The sequence below is a fragment of the Mastacembelus armatus genome, chromosome 13 (assembly GCF_900324485.2).
Source record: "Mastacembelus armatus chromosome 13, fMasArm1.2, whole genome shotgun sequence".
Lineage (NCBI taxonomy): Eukaryota > Metazoa > Chordata > Actinopteri > Synbranchiformes > Mastacembelidae > Mastacembelus > Mastacembelus armatus.
The window spans coordinates 20699393-20715038 of record NC_046645.1 but is presented as its reverse complement, the minus strand read 5'-3'; the positions used below and the strand labels follow the sequence as shown (position 1 = coordinate 20715038).

General features: G+C 37.8%; 2 protein-coding genes across 5 annotated transcripts; both read left to right on the top strand.

Moving 5' to 3' along the window:
* The first annotated feature begins 1166 nt into the window (after positions 1 to 1166).
* On the top strand, positions 1167 to 6634 carry LOC113133806 (arfaptin-2-like). 4 transcript variants are annotated; one of them, XM_026312720.1, is made up of 10 exons: positions 1167 to 1356; positions 1524 to 1632; positions 2256 to 2364; positions 2741 to 2803; positions 3351 to 3437; positions 3576 to 3673; positions 3914 to 4135; positions 4215 to 4372; positions 4485 to 4659; positions 5270 to 6634. In XM_026312720.1, exons 2-10 carry the CDS (start codon positions 1534 to 1536, stop codon positions 5423 to 5425), a joined length of 1167 nt encoding a protein of 388 aa, XP_026168505.1. In that variant the 5' UTR covers positions 1167 to 1356; positions 1524 to 1533; the 3' UTR covers positions 5426 to 6634. The 4 variants fall into 4 exon arrangements, with proteins under 4 accessions (XP_026168505.1, XP_026168514.1, XP_026168520.1 ...); XM_026312729.1 differs by lacking the exon at positions 2741 to 2803; XM_026312735.1 differs by lacking the exon at positions 3351 to 3437.
* A 1276-nt stretch (positions 6635 to 7910) lies between these two features.
* fhdc4 (FH2 domain containing 4) lies at positions 7911 to 15056 on the top strand. Its single transcript, XM_026293248.1, has 12 exons — positions 7911 to 8184; positions 8751 to 9205; positions 10112 to 10173; positions 10865 to 10967; positions 11098 to 11183; positions 11266 to 11366; positions 11472 to 11542; positions 11623 to 11730; positions 11837 to 11907; positions 11987 to 12104; positions 12197 to 12361; positions 12447 to 15056. The coding sequence occupies exons 2-12, from the start codon at positions 8825 to 8827 to the stop codon at positions 13704 to 13706; spliced, it is 2526 nt and encodes an 841-aa protein (XP_026149033.1). The 5' UTR covers positions 7911 to 8184; positions 8751 to 8824; the 3' UTR covers positions 13707 to 15056.
* The last annotated feature ends 590 nt before the right edge of the window (positions 15057 to 15646 follow it).

Here is a 15646-nt window from a genome sequence, read left to right as displayed (position 1 = left end):
AAGCACACTGATAGTTGCTGTACCAGAGTCATATTCAGCTGTGTGTCCAAAATACTTGCCCAATAAATCCAGTTCTCATTTGGATTGTGATTCTGAAGTGGATGTGCTTGTCATACTTTTGTAATAGCATATTTATACATGAATTGAATGAATGTGTCAATATACTTTTTTTGTGGTGAAGCACATCTAGTTGAAATTAAAAAAAAAAAAAAATCATTCAGCCTTGGCAGCGAAAGCAAAACACATATTATGCCAGTCAAATTACTTTTAACATGTTGATTTGTTTATTAAAGGGAACATATGAACTACCCAGCTTCATTATTTGCCATTTTGTTGTCTTTGATCTTGGAGATGCAGTAGTCATGTGCAGAAGTCTCAAAAAGAGGGAGGAAGATGATGAAGAAGAAGAAGCAAGAAAGGGGAAAGGTTTTTGATGTTTGGAAAATATATATCACTTGCAGGAAATGGGCACATCAAGGAAAATTAACTATTTTACCCTAGAAATACATTTCGAGTGGGTGTGTTGGGCTGGTTCTGTGCTCAGAGCTGGAGTGGGCTAATTACTGAGAAACATCTACATTTGGAGACCATGTGCACTTCCCTTGCATCACTGATTGAAACAAATGAGGCAAATAATTGGAAGCGTGGTCAGTTTACTGGGGTGAGGTTTGTCTTGAGGCCTTCTCATCTCAAAACAAACGACTGTATTTATACAGTTTGATTTCAAGAGATACTGTAATCAATGTCACAGCAGCAACCTTCTCCCTAGTGATTAATATTCTCAACATCTGAGTGGCCAGCGCCCTCGTGGAGTTACTGATGGAGAATAAGTGATATGCCTACTTTTCTGCTCGTAGTTAGAAAGCTATAGTGACATCTTCGGGAGCATCACAGTACTACAATTTAAGGATAAAGCAACGTCAGCACTGCACGACGTGGAAGATGGAGCGGGGGAGGAGGCTCATGTTAAAGGTTTCATCCTTCAGAATAAGAGCATCAACTCACAGTATATGTTTACTGCCACTCATTTGTGAAATAGAACATGTTAAAGAGCATAGAGTATATGTTTTACTGGATTGCTATTTGCATTTAAAACGTATCCATGTGGTTTACGATAGAACGCGTATGGTCCAGACTTTTATTTTGAAGTGATACTATTGAAGCTGTTCGCTGGCTGGATGCAGGGATTTTCTGGCTGAATTGTATGGAAGCAGGCAGGATAAATAATCATGGATGCAGCATTAAGTGACAAGTAAAGCTTCTTTCCTGGGGAAATTACTGGGCATCAAGTCTGGTGCCTGCACAATCAACGACCTGGTTCTTCTTGGACGACTGGACCTGGCTGTAATATCAGTGGTGAGTAAGCTAGCTGTCAAACAGTAGCCCACTAACTAGCCAGCCACGTTAGCCTTACTGTAAGCACGTTGTTTTTTTTTTTGTTTTTTTTTCGTGTCGATGTGGACTGGAAACGTTACATTGTCGTCGGGTTGCTGAATGTGCCAGTGTTTGGTGCTGTCTTGCAGTGATTTCATTATGGCAGACAGTATCATGAGCAAGGCTGCTACCATGGAGATTCCCATTAACAGCAATGGAGACACCGGGACTTTGCCAGAGGATGACAGTCTGGAGCAGGTCGGTCACATTTTCTGTTAGCTCACAGATACTGTCCATGTTGTTTCATCTGTATTGGATTTTTTTTTTTGTCCAGTCTGTGGCTCATTGTGCTCTTTTCACAAGACAGCAGTCCAGGAGTAACTAAGGTTGTTTAGGCCAACTGTTACCTAATCATGCACAGGCCTGCAGCTATTTACAGGATCTTTATAACACTATTTCCATCACTAGATGCAGCTGGGAATGATGCCTTAAGAGCTTGTAGGAGTAATTCTGACATTAATTGGGACACGGTGCTTTGGTCATTAGATTTTTTTTGCATGACAAGCTGTCAATAAAATTCATAATTGCTGAGCAGTAAATCATGTCTCATTCTGGTAAGGCTTATCAGGAGGAGGCTGCAGTATCAGTGGTCCTACATGTTGGTGAACACGTGATACAAAACATGACAGAAAAATTGTATCAAATTCTTGGCTTTGATCAAAAATACTTGTTTATGCTATCCTCCGATATTAATTCAGGAATAACAGCACCTAGCTTTTTGAAATTTGCACTGGACTGTTCATGTAGATGATGAGAAGTGTTTTTCTGTTTCTTGCTGTCTAAACCCTATATATTGCCAATATTTGTTTTAAATCCATCAGGATTTGCAGCAGGTGATGGTATCTGGACCCAATCTGAATGAAACCAGCATTGTCTCAGGAGGTTATGGAGGACCTGCAGGGGGCATCATTCCAACCAGCACCATCAAAGGTACTGCTAACATATCTGACTGCCACCTTCTACAGGTTTTGATGTATTGTTTATTCTTTACAACACAGACAGTTTGCTCTACAAAGATCACACATTTATAGGTGCATTAATAGTTACTATAGGCTGAAATTATTCTTATAAATCTAATTAGCGTTTCTGTTTTGAACCGCTCCCTCCATACTGTCTATTGTCGATTGCAGGCTGTCATGAGTTGTGCCAGAGATTTGACACTATGTTGGAATCTTTTACTGAGTGAGGTTGATACCTAACGCCCCTTTAAGAAACTATACTGAGAGCTTTTACTCCTTGTACTTTAATGAGTCACTTTAGAGCCACTGACTTCTAGGTTCATGTTACAAAAATCCATATCCCATAGGGCCTGCAGTTCGCTTCAATCCTGAGTATCTGGACAGAAGACGAGCCCCTGCACCAGTATCAGGTGGCTGTGTATTCTAACGAACCCTTTTTGTTTTCCAAGATGACCTTTACGTGTTTGTCTGTTTTGGCCCCCTATCAAAGGGTTTGGTATTGCTTGACCAAGGAAGTTGTATGCTTGTACCTCTTCAGCTTCAGCAACAAGAAGTGTTTTGGCCGCTTTCAAAATTAGCAATGCACTAACCCGATGTTACAGGATTGTCACTTGATGTCAATGTTGTGTTGATGTCTAATAAGGATATCCTATTTTGCATTGTAAAATGCACTTTGGATGACTTTTTGTCATGCTTGATATGTACCTTTCCATCCTACAAAGTCCATTTTCATTTTATCTGTAAAACATTTTTTTCTGCATGAGCAACCTGCATGGTGAATAGTTTTAAACACTTTTTAACATCAACTAATTATGAATACATTACCATCGAGGTCTAACATTTTCTTTTCAGTCTACACATGCTGCTGTTCAACTGCCAAACTCCTCTGAAACATACTTTTCACTGCCATACCTTTTTCTCATCCTCATAACCTTATCATCATCATACTCATTTCAGACATTCGCATGAAATCCAGGGGTGTTAACTTGCCTAACAGCCAGTCTGCAGCCAATCGACTTGCGCAACACACAAACCAGCATCCAGGTATCACCAGGTTCATCATGTCCACAGTATCCGAACTCATTGTCACACCTCATAGATTTTTTTTGTAAACCTCTACTTTGTAAACTTAATAAAAACAACATGTACTAGAGTCTGCATTGTTCTTTTTTTCTACTTTAGGATCATCAAACCATAACACTTCGACTGAAGAATTTTCTCGAGGTGTGGCAGTGGAGAAATTGGACAGTGTAAAGAAATGGGGCATAAACACATACAAGGTACTGTAAACTGTGTGCTGCTACTTATTTATTAACACAGTTTTGAAAACGTGATAAAATTAGGAATAGTTAACTTCATCACTGTTTGTATTGTTTCCACAATCATGGTGTGATACATTTTAGAGACATTTAAACAAATATGTGATAATTTTGCATCTTGAGTAGAATATCAACCTGTCGACACATTCATTTTCCAGTATGGCAGTTTTAATCTGGTGCCTGTCCATATTCTCTGCACAGTGTACCAAACAGATGTTTTCAGAGAGGTTTGGCCGAGGTTCCCGAACAGTAGACCTGGAACTGGAGGCTCAGATTGATGTGTTAAGAGAGACCAAGAACAAGTATGAAAACATCCTAAGGCTGGCCACTGCACTTATCAATCATTTTCAAAGCATGGTGGAGACGCAACAGGCTTTAGGAGACACCTTCACTGACCTTAGTCAGAAGTCCCCAGAGTTGCAGGTACAGTATTGACTAAGCTCGCTGTGTGATGTGATATTGAAATTGAGTTATTATGTAAACCCTTTGTGTTTCTCTGCAGGATGAATTTGGGTATAATGCAGAAACACAAAAGCTGTTATGTAAGAACGGTGAGGCTTTGCTTGGTGCCATCAATTTCTTTGTATCCAGTGTCAACACACTGGTCAACAAAACAATGGAGGATACTCTGATGACTATTAAACAGTATGAAAATGCAAGGTGAGAAAACATTATAATTTGTCTTTCTAAAGAGTTAATATGATCTAACTCACTGTAGTGTGTAGGGAATATGCAAGCCTTTTTACTAAGCCTTAGCTGTTGTTGTATACAGACTTGAGTTTGATGCCTACCGTTCTGATCTGGAAGAGCTCAGTTTGGGCCCTAGGGATGCTGCTGCCATGGTCCGCATTGAGATGGCTCAACATGAGTACCAGATCCACAGAGATAAATATGAACGGCTGCGTAGCGATGTCACTATCAAGCTCAAATTTCTGGAAGAAAACAAGGTTTGTAGTTTACATTTTTCTTTAACTATTTTGATAAGATAATGATCCACTCTCCAAAGTCAAAGTGCAGTCCTTTGTCTTACCTTTCCACCCTTAAAATGTAACTTAACACTCCTTGAAATCTTGTTTTTGCAGTCAAAACGAGTTGGGAAGCTAAGTTTTAGTTTCAACCAGCCCAAGTGATTTTGGGCTGATTATTCACACAGAGACAGAATGTAAATCTTTCTTTGCCAGTATGCGTCTATTTAGGCAGACCAGGTGCAACTAAAGAAGCATTCAGACTTTTGCATGCGCATAAGCAAGCATATTCATGCTATAGTTATTGTACAAAGAAAGAATGCCTCAGTTTTTTTTATGCATCTGTTTTATTTGGAAAATAAGAAAGATAAAAATAAAAATTAGGTCAGTATTTAGGACTTTTTGCCTGAAATATCTTAAAAGGCCTGCTTGGCACTGGGAATATATCTTATAAGAATGTGCAAGATGTTTTTAAGTTGATTGCACAGAAAGTCATCTGAACAGCCAATAAATGTATCATAATATTTGTCTGTGGTTTGTGTTTTCCTGTAAACACCGTCTTTGTAATCATAGACTTTTCTTTTTTTTTTAGGTGAAAGTGATGCACAAGCAGCTGCTTCTTTTCCATAATGCTATCTCAGCTTACTTTGCTGGCAACCAGCAGCAGTTGGAACAAACTCTAATACAGTTCAATGTCAAGCTAAAGCCCCCAGGATCAGACAAGCCATCCTGGCTGGAGGAGCAGTAAAGAGTGCTCAGGGTTCAGCTCTTAACATGTACAGTGACACCCTGGTAGGTGAACATGACATTGTGGTTAGATGGACAAGAGTCAAATGGATAAAGGAGTATACTGTAGGATCAGTAGTTGTCAGATAAAGATGAGAGATGACTTTTGTAATGTTTTTCTGTGTCGCTCATCAAACATAAATGGAAGAAATTCAGTTGTATTTAGAATTATTTTGTTAAATCACGATAAGATGTTTTCTTACTTTGATATTCTTTAGGTAGCACAATCATTTACATGTATATCACCTTTTATTAATGTACAGTCTACTATAGTCTACTATTGTGGATCCCTTGGCAGTTTTGCACATGCATTGTTTTGTTGTTGTTTTTTTTTTTTATGTTGTCTAAAGCACTATCTTTAATATTTCAAAGTATCATATGGGAGGAATTCCACAAATCACATTAGGAGGTTAGCTGGATAATGTTAAACATAACAAAAATCCTCAAAAAATATATTTATTTTCATGAGTTTGCATGACAGAACCATATTATTGAAGTTTTGTTTAAAGGATTTTAAAGTCTTCATAATATAACACAGTTTTCAAAAGTTAACCACTTTCTTTCTAATGTTGCTTAGTGGAATACCTGCCTGAATGGTCAGTTTGCCATTTACATACATAGATAGGGAAAATATGTAGTGAATATGGGGATTTTCTCTAACCTAATATACAATCTATAATAATTCTGACCCCCTAAATTTTGGGTATGGTACTTTTAGATATGTCCTTTCTAAATCCAGCATAGCTACAAATTTCTCTTTTTTACTCACGTAAAGACAAGCCTCAAAAACAGACAAAAAACACTAATTCAGCATTCATTCTCAACTATCATAAAAATTCAAATCAAAATTTGACACATGGCAGCCATATGTTTGAGTATGTTTCAGGAGGCACCAATATGCAACAATTAAAGTATAAGTCTAAACATAAACAATGAATGGGAATCCTGGATACATGCAGCACCACATGCACTCTAGGACAACAATACAGTTTGTGGTTTCTCTTCAAGGACAGAATGTATAAGTACATTTTTATTATTTATTTATTTTACCAATTTACTTGTAACATAATGTTGTATGTTACTTAATATTCTTTAAGTTTTAGTCAACTGATTGTCTTTTATCTTGTTCTGCATTTCCAATAAAGTCTGCTGGATGTTTTGTTTCACTCAACAGTGCAGTTGACACATGTTTTATCAGTTTGGTATTGGAGTATGTACAGAAAATGTGCCATATATATATAACATATATGTACATGATAACACAGTCTGATATATCTCTATCATGCTTTCCATGACTTATATAATAATCATCTAGTTCAAAATTTGAATGCTCAGCTGATTACTAAACTTTATCTCAACATCTCACTTTGTTTTTTTGTTTGTTTCATTTAGTATTATTATTATTTTGCCGCTGTTGAAAACACTTAATTGCTTTTTGGCATATAATAATTACAGTAAATCATAGTAATATAAGTGATGACAAAATTCACCCAATATAATATGTATATAATTTAGAACAGTGGCTAATGTAGAATCATCATCATCATGCTCCCTTTCCTCCAGTGTTTCTAATGCAGTTAACAAACCTTTTAACAGTATCTGAAAAAAACATATAAGCTTTGCTGTTGCTTTTACACAGTTAAGTTGTATTAAAAGGCTTGTTGGTGAATTTGTGTACTGTATGAGCCCTTTAGAAAACCTAAAATGTGCATTTTCTGTCTTTAACTGATGTTTCTCTTTGTTTCAGGTAGTTTATGCACTTAATTAGCATGTATGGCACAGTTACTTCACAAAGTTGATCTTATAATGATCCCTTTTCCCTACTCCTCACTCAGTTAACTACACAAGGGGTTAAAAATACTCTCAGGTTAAAACAAAACAAAACAAAAAAAAAACAACAGGTCAATACAAAAACACAAAAATGACTGTATATTAGTATAAATATGTCTTTAGTTTTAAACATATTTTTAAATGACACACAAATATTTGGTGTGATTCTTTATTTCCAGAAAATGAAATTAGTGTGAATTTGCAGTATGGGTAGTGTCCACAGATGAGGAGCAGCTGTCTGAAACTGTTTCTCTAGATTTCCATCAGCATTTGATAATAACCAAATTTGTCTACCACAGTATGTAAGTTATTCCAGACAGAGTTTAAGTGAGTCGTGAGGCTTTATATCTTAAACCGATGTATGTAGTCTGTTTTCTTTTTCTTTTTTTTTTCTTTTTTTTTGCTTGTGTAATTATTTATTTTGCTGTCAAAAATACAATCCGACAATCCAACACACTAGCTCCAAAATGATTAATAGTGCATTGTATACAAAGCTGGTGTGCAATGGTAAAGACGCAGCCTGCTGCTAACACCTTTAGGAAATCGATTTTCTTTCCTATCAGTCAGGACGTTATCAGGCTGTAGGACTCCAGTGCAATGCTCACATATCCAGTTCATGACAATGGACAACAAACACAGCGGCCACAAACTCCAGTCGACAATCTAAATGGCCTCGGTAGAAACCACAGAGTTTGTCCTGCAGGGAAGGTGTGGACTGCCATGGAGGTGAATGGGTGTCGGGCGTGTCGTTTAAATGCAGGTTTCAACACTCTGCTTGTTTGGTTGATGTCACTCTCTACTTAGGAAGTTACAGCAACAGGACTCGGGAACAAGGCAGCAAAGGGAAAGAAAACGGAGTAATGGAGACATTGCTGGATCAACAATAAAGTTGTAAGTTGCTTTTTTACTTTCAGATTTGTACCTAACAAACTTTTTAACACGTGATTTTAGTCGTGTATAAATGAAGTGGAGCAAAGTTAACTAGATTAACTTGAGTAAACACTACGATTCGGCCTTTTTAGGCCTATTTAGTTTTTACTCGAGTAACCAACCCGACTAAACGGAATTCAACACATGGAAGAGTCATTTCTTTAGAGTAGCTTATCTAATCATCTATAGTGAGTCTTATGACAGCTCTGAAACAGCCTCTGGATTATGACTCTGAAGTATTAAATGAAACGTTTTCATAAGTTTTAACAACCATCTAAAAATATAAAACATCAGTACAGTAAATACCTTTAGATACTGGAGAGAGTTATGTCTTAGCCTTTATTGAATACTGTTGCAATTGTAGTGTACAAGGGAATATTTGCAGCTGTGTCTCCACCCTGTTCTGTTCTATTCAGTCTAAATACATTATTCTGACAACTTTGAACAAGTCACTCCAGCACAACTGCACCACTCTCTTATGAAAGCGATCATTCAAGCTAGCATATGTTTTATTACAAATTCTTCAGAGGCGCTAATCCTGCCTGTATGCATGACTGAGACCATGACTACATCTCAAGCCTGCTGAGATCTCTGACGAAAGATGCAACCACCACCTCCACCACCACCTCCTCCACCTCTGCTGCCACCACCGCCCCCTCCTCCTCCACCTCTACTGCCACCACCACCTCCTCCTCCTCCACCCCCAGCCCCTGGCCTCCCTCCACCCCTACATGGCCCAGGTTTCACTACTAGGGGTGAGCACAGACTCTCCAAGATGCGCAAGTTTAACTGGGAAACTCTTCCTAAACACAGTGTGATAGGAAAGCACAATATCTGGACAGCAGATAAAACTGATGAGAAATATGAACTGGACACCGATCACATAGAGGAGCTGTTCAGCCACAAGCAGGAGCAGCAACTCAAGGCCCTGAACCGTCAGAGTCTGAGGGGCCTGCCAAGTTCTGCTCCAGGAGGGGAAATGGTGAGTACAACCTACCAGGCATCACACCTTGATGATTCAGAGCAGATTTTAAACCCCAGTGAATTGTAGTAATGGGTTGATTTTTTTTTTTTCTTTTTGTATTTTTTGTTGTGCAATGCTGAGGTATGGAGCTGAATTGATTTCTCTTCTAGGCATGAAACTGAGATAAGCAACATTCTTGCAATTTTCCCCTTAGCCAAGTCCTACAGCTAAGTCTATAGTGCATGTGGTTCAGGATCTTCTCCACTGAGTTCATTCTGCATATATCATGAATAATAATACATGTGATTTTTTTTAGGGAATGAATCATTTTTATGACTTCATCACTTGTTTAACTATTGCCTTATGAAAGTAGAAAAAATAAGCAATTTATTTGTACATTGCATTATCACAGGATCATGATGTTTTGATTTAGAATCACTCAGCACAAAGGTGGAGTCTCACTATTCCTTTAGTCTCACTATTCATATCTGTTTGCCAAAGGAAGGTATAATTGTTTCCACATACAGTACTATACTGTATACTAGTCTAGTCTTGTGCTTTGTATTCATGATATTGCATATAATAAACTACATTTATTGGGATTATTCTCAAGGCAAGTCAGTACAATTACACTGAAAGAGAGGGTGGTGTGTTAGCAGATCTATTTATGTTCTTCATTGTAATGCCTTTTGTAGATCTCGTGTCTAAAAAAGTGGTTTAAAATCAGCTACTAAAATTAAAATTGATTAAAAAAAAATGGTATCTTTGTCCTGATCGTTCAATAACCCTCAACTCAGAAAATTCTTAACCTTTGGAATCAACTGTCTGTTTGGAAAGCTAAGTTGTCTGCCACCACTCAGGACAAAAGTGAAATTAACAACTGACAAGTTGATTGTACACAGATCTGTGTCTCTTCATTCCCAGGTTTCCATCCTCAGCTCCAAGAGGAGTATGAACATTGGAATTTTCCTAAAGCAATTCAAGCGGTGAGTCAGTGTTAATTTTAAAGGTGTGATTCGTTTTACACAATATTTTTTTAAAAGTTATAACGTAAAGCAACCAAGGATGAGGCAGACAGATTAGTCTGCATAATGGCTGCCTCATGCTCACCAGCCTTTCAAAGTGACATGTCCTGGCAGGTCTGATCTACACTGATCTGTTCTACAGCTCCAACTGGTTGCCTCCCTGAGGCAACCAGTTAACCAGTGTTATTGTAAATGTAATGCCTAAGGCTGTTTGGGATATGTAACAGATCTAAGAGGAAATGACTGACAACAATTTCAATGTTTTTTTAAATATTTGCCCTCAAACAGAGAGGAATGTCATCAGCAGCAGAACATACATTAGGGATCTATTAATCACTTGAGTATTTTCACCTAATGTATTTTACAAAATGCTTGTGAATGTTTTCAAAACCTGTTTTTTGGCAAAATATATTCTTTTCTTTATTTTTATGCCCTTTACAGTGTATTTATGAGGATTGACATAATAGTGTTGCTATTTTACAAATTTACCTAAGCAGGTGGAGGCTTGTTTGTGTGCAGGTCTTTTAAAGATGCAAACATGTGGTATTAACATGATATTAACCGTTCATGATATGTCCCAACTCTTAAGAAAAACATTACAATAACTGGCCATTAAACTGAAGCCCATTTGTCTCTCTACCTCCCTCTACAGGCCTGTAAAGGACATGATTGAAGAAATTAAGTCTGGAAATGCCCTTAGTTTTGGGTCTGGAAAACTGAGGGAGCTGTGCAAGCTGCTACCAGATGAAGGGGAGGTACTTAACATCAGCTGCTCATTTTTTCTAATGGGTTATGTTTATTTTTACTTTATTGTTGTAACATATTATCTCATATAAACCTAGCTGACAAGATATTTGGGTTTTGGGGGGGTTTCATTGAATGCAGGTGAAGCAGCTAGTCAGTTTTAAAGGTAGTCACTCTGCACTCCCTGAAGCAGATCTGTTTATGCTAATGTTGGTCAGGATTCCCAGGTGAGGTACCTAAATGTCATTCTATGAATTACTGGTGTTACATATTACTGGCGATTTACTAATGATGGACATTTTGTGTTAGTTATGAAGACCGTCTCCACAGCTTAGTGCTCAAGGAGGAATTTTCCCCCCTCATGGATGAAATGAAAGAATTCATTCAAACTTTGACAGCTGCAGGAAAGGGTATTGTTTGTTTTCCTGGAATTTAAAGATTCATAACAGCTTTAGAGAAATGCAGAGTTGTAAACACATTTACACTTAGTATATGTCTTGTGTGTTTTCTTTTAGAGCTATTGAACTCTGAGCATCTCCATTCTATCATTCGCCTGGTCCTGAAAACTGGGAATTACATGAATGCTGTGAGTGTATAATATGTCATGGTGGAGTTTGAATGTTGTTCATTTGTGCAATTCAGTCATTATATATTATTTGATCACAGGGTGGCTATGCAGGCAGTGCAATTGGCTTCCGAATGGCTTCTCTGTTGAAGTTAGTGGATACCAAAGCAAACAAACCTGGAATGAATCTTATGCATTATGTTGTGATGGCAAGTAGCTTTTAGTACTTTGATGTAATTGTGCGTTTTGTGAATTTTAAGATTATTTTTATGATTTAACATGTGATTTTTATACAAACTTTCATTTTTACCACAGCAAGCTGAGAGGGCAGATGTCGCCCTGCTTAGCTTTCCAGAACAACTCAAACACATCGAACCTGCTGCAAGGTAAACAAACACTCTGCATATTTTAACTCTTCACTTGTGAGTGATACTATCAGAATTAATCTTTGTAAAATTCTTTCAGATTGAATAAAAATGACATTGAAGCTGAGTTCGAAAGACAGGTAAAGAAAGTACAAGATGCCAAAAGATACACCTTGAAACAGGAGGACCTAAAGGCACAGATGGAGAATTTTTTAAAGGTAAAGGAAACTTCTTTGGGCAGTTTTACACAGTTACTGTGAATTTTGATCATAATTACATGTTCTAATGTTTTGATTTGGTCTCCATTTAGGAGGCTGAGGTCTGCCTGGCAGAAACAGAGGCTTCTCTTAAAGAATTGCAATCTATGAGTGACTCTGTGGCAGAATACTTTTGTGAAGACCCAAACAAGTTCAAACTAGAAGAATGTTGCTCCATATTCAACTCCTTTTGTGAAAAATTTATGCGGGCCATGCAGGTAAGAAAATGTAGTAGCATGTTTTCCCTAGTCAAGTTAAAAAAAATACTCCTGTTTGATCCATTAACTATGTGATTTCCTGCAGGAAAACAAGGCTCGAGAGATATCAGAGGTGAAACGGAGGCACATAGAGAGATTACAGAGTGCTGCCAAACGCAGGTCCACAGCTACCTGCTCTACTAGAGACAAGGAGATGGATGGCGTTGCATTAGAATCCGTACTACAGAACTTCCTTATCAATTCTGTCTCTCGGAGGAGATCTGGAAGGCCCCTGTCTACTCATATAAGTCCCATGAGCGGCAACCCCAACAGTGGAAGCCTAACAGAAATTACAAACGTCCCCAATGGAAATCAGAGGATAGGAGGCGTGATTAATGGTAAGGAGATGGCTATTAAAGAATGGACTTCAGCAGTGGAACTTGCAGAGAATGCTTCACAAAATAAAGTCCAGTCAAATGGCAAGGACAAGTCAAAAGGTGGCATTTTTCATGGAGAAGAGATAAAAATGTCCAGAAAAGAGGGCCCTAAAGAATTTACACATCTACCCAAAGTGGCAACCGGAATTTCCTCCTCAGTCAGTTTCTTAGCCACCACTGATGAGGATGAAGATGATCTACAGGACAATAATGAGGAGGAAGCCCAAAAGCTACGTGAAGCATCTAAAAAAGTTTTGCGCTTTCAAAACAGCCGTGGCAGTGTCTCATCAGGGGAATTTACTCTGGAAAATCAGAAATCTCCTGGTACAAAAACCACCTTACCTCGTCAGCGAACCTTTGATTTGGCTGCGGAGCGGTATCTTGGAGACCTGATGAATGAGGATCTGGCTAGAGATTTACTCAATCCTGAGTCGCCCTCAAAACGTAACCTTGGCCGTCGCCATACTCTGCCTACTAAGGTCTCTAAAACCGAGGAAGAGGAAGATAATCTGTGGGTTCTGCCTTTAGTCAGAACTCCTAATTCTGCTGCAAGTGAAAAGGGAACGCCAGCAGCAGAAGTGGCTGAACACAGTCCCTCAAAACAAGTGTTTGATTTTACTGACACATCTTACTTTTTAAAAAAAACTGCTACAGATGAACAAAATAATCCATCAGCAGTTAAGAAAAGCAAGCCAGATGTTTGTTCAACCAGTGCTCCAGATGACGTCCTGGGGGATCAAAACCAAGAAAGCAAAGCAATGGGACCCACAGACAACCAGTTGCAGAGGAATAATGAAAATATTCCCCCAATGAATATGTGGAGTAAGACTGAGAACTCTGGACTATTTTATAGCATTTTAAAACGCATTGGAAATTTCAGCAAACAGAATAAGGAAAGTGTTGAAAAGGGCACTGACTCTGGCTATTAAATTTTTTTTAAAAAGTTGAAGTCAGGGAAATTTAGTGTTGTAATTAACTTATGATAGTGACAATGCAGTGTTTTCATTAATGTTATATTTGTAATTTAACAAAGACAAAGAGGGGACCAATTTTGTTTGGAGAATTTGTTCTTGAAGAAAGTGCATTCTGTATGTCTATCACTAGATGGCAGAATATAGCTGTAACAGATGTAACATTCAGCATATTGGGGTGTTTCCAGTTTCCTGGCAATATGTATAGTGTCTACTAAAAGAACAATGGGAACCTTCGCTGTAAAACATTTGTCTTAACTTTTTATTCATGCATGATAACATTCATTTGACAATAAGTTATTGCCCTCACCATTTGGGTTTATTATTTAATGCTGTTAAAATGAACAATGAATGTGGACTTAAGGGAATTTGAAGAAAATGAATCATAGCGAAATTGTTATTTTTGATACTTTGAAAAATGAGTCCTTGCACTGTATACTTGGATAGAAAATAATTATTTTCAGTTTTACATGGACTAATTGTGTCTTGTCTTTGCATTAAAAATGCAGGTCATGGATGCTTTTCTTAAACATTCATTTATTGTTTCAGCCTGAAATGGGTCAGTATTACAAAGAAAGAGTTCAAAATTTAAGTTCAACTACAGGCATTTCTTAGCAGCTGATACTGGAGTTAAATAATTAGCTTTTTTGGTCTTGTGTGGCCTCAGTACGGACTGGTGACCTGTCCAGGGTGTACCCCTGCCTTTCACCCAAAGAGAGCTGGGATAGGCTCCAGCAGATCCCTGTGACCCTGGTTAGGAATAAGCAGGTATAGATAATGGATGGATGGATGGTTATCCAGGATGTTTACCATCTTAACCTGCATTTGGCAGCTTCATTATAGTGAAGTAACACAGTATCATTCACTGGATAGTTTCTCAGTTTAAACTGAAACAGTGTGACCTGTTACCTGTGGAGCTGTTTCCAAAATCAACCAGCTGTTGGCATCAGAACAATCTTGTCAGAGGAGCTGATTGAAACTGTCATTAGGAAACTTAGGGTTTCTGCAGGTTCAGTTTACACATTAGAATGCCATAGAATAAAAATGTACACCCAGATTTAATTGTAACTGGGTCAAATGAGTCCACATCTAACTGGCCCTATCTTATCTGATTAAACAGTTAGAGTTCCTCTATTTTCTCTGAAGTCTTGAGGTCTTTTATTGAGTTGATTCTCTCATCACTATTTGACTTACAGGAAGGTTGTGGTTAAGACTTGAGACTTGACTTGGACTTCAGGGTTAAAACGTGAACAATCTTTGTTTTACTTTGTTTTTAGTGCCTCAACATTGTGTATAAGAGATCTCTGAACTGTGTCATTCTCAATTGCACTATTCTGTTAAAAGAAAAAAAAAACCTTGGGAACAAAGATAATATAAAATAAAACTCGTGTTTTTGTAAAACTTACAGATTCTGGTGTAGTTGCCACTGGCTTTAAATGTCCATCTTTAGAATTAGGTTGTTGCTGTTTAATTATTTTTATTAATCATTTCTGACCACTTGTGTATGTGCTTTTTACTTGTGTGATCACCAAACTCCTTCAAAAAGGTTTTTTTTTTTTTTTTTTTCAGGTGATAGGAACAAACACATGCTAAAACTCTTGACTCTGTTTCAGGTCAGTCTGGTATTAACATTCAACCATATAGTTCAATGTTTTTTCGTATGAACAACTTGTAAAATGAGAGTGTTGCATTCAAACATTCCCCCACAGTCGTTCCACGCCTTCCTTATTTAACACTCGGGTATGACCAATCTGAGGAATTTTAACCTGCTAATGTTCAGAATTCATGCAAAGTAATATTCAGTAATTTACTGTTCATGCACATTTTACTCAGTACACGTAGTGAAACAAACGTAGTCCATTTCTGCATGACTCCGCACCTTCGTACCAAGGGGACAC

What these genes read in the sequence shown, in the direction of transcription:
- LOC113133806 (XM_026312720.1), top strand. Translation starts at nt 1,534, where the DNA reads ATGGCAGACAGTATCATGAGCAAGGCTGCTACCATGGAGATTCCCATT. An exon ending in AGGATGACAGTCTGGAGCAG is followed by an intron (nt 1,633 to 2,255) that starts GTCGGTCACATT and finishes TAAATCCATCAG; the next exon opens with GATTTGCAGCAGGTGATGGT. An exon ending in AGCCCCTGCACCAGTATCAG is followed by an intron (nt 2,804 to 3,350) that starts GTGGCTGTGTAT and finishes TACTCATTTCAG; the next exon opens with ACATTCGCATGAAATCCAGG.
- fhdc4 (XM_026293248.1), top strand. Translation starts at nt 8,825, where the DNA reads ATGCAACCACCACCTCCACCACCACCTCCTCCACCTCTGCTGCCACCA. An exon ending in AGATGGAGAATTTTTTAAAG is followed by an intron (nt 12,105 to 12,196) that starts GTAAAGGAAACT and finishes GTCTCCATTTAG; the next exon opens with GAGGCTGAGGTCTGCCTGGC. An exon ending in AATTTATGCGGGCCATGCAG is followed by an intron (nt 12,362 to 12,446) that starts GTAAGAAAATGT and finishes GATTTCCTGCAG; the next exon opens with GAAAACAAGGCTCGAGAGAT.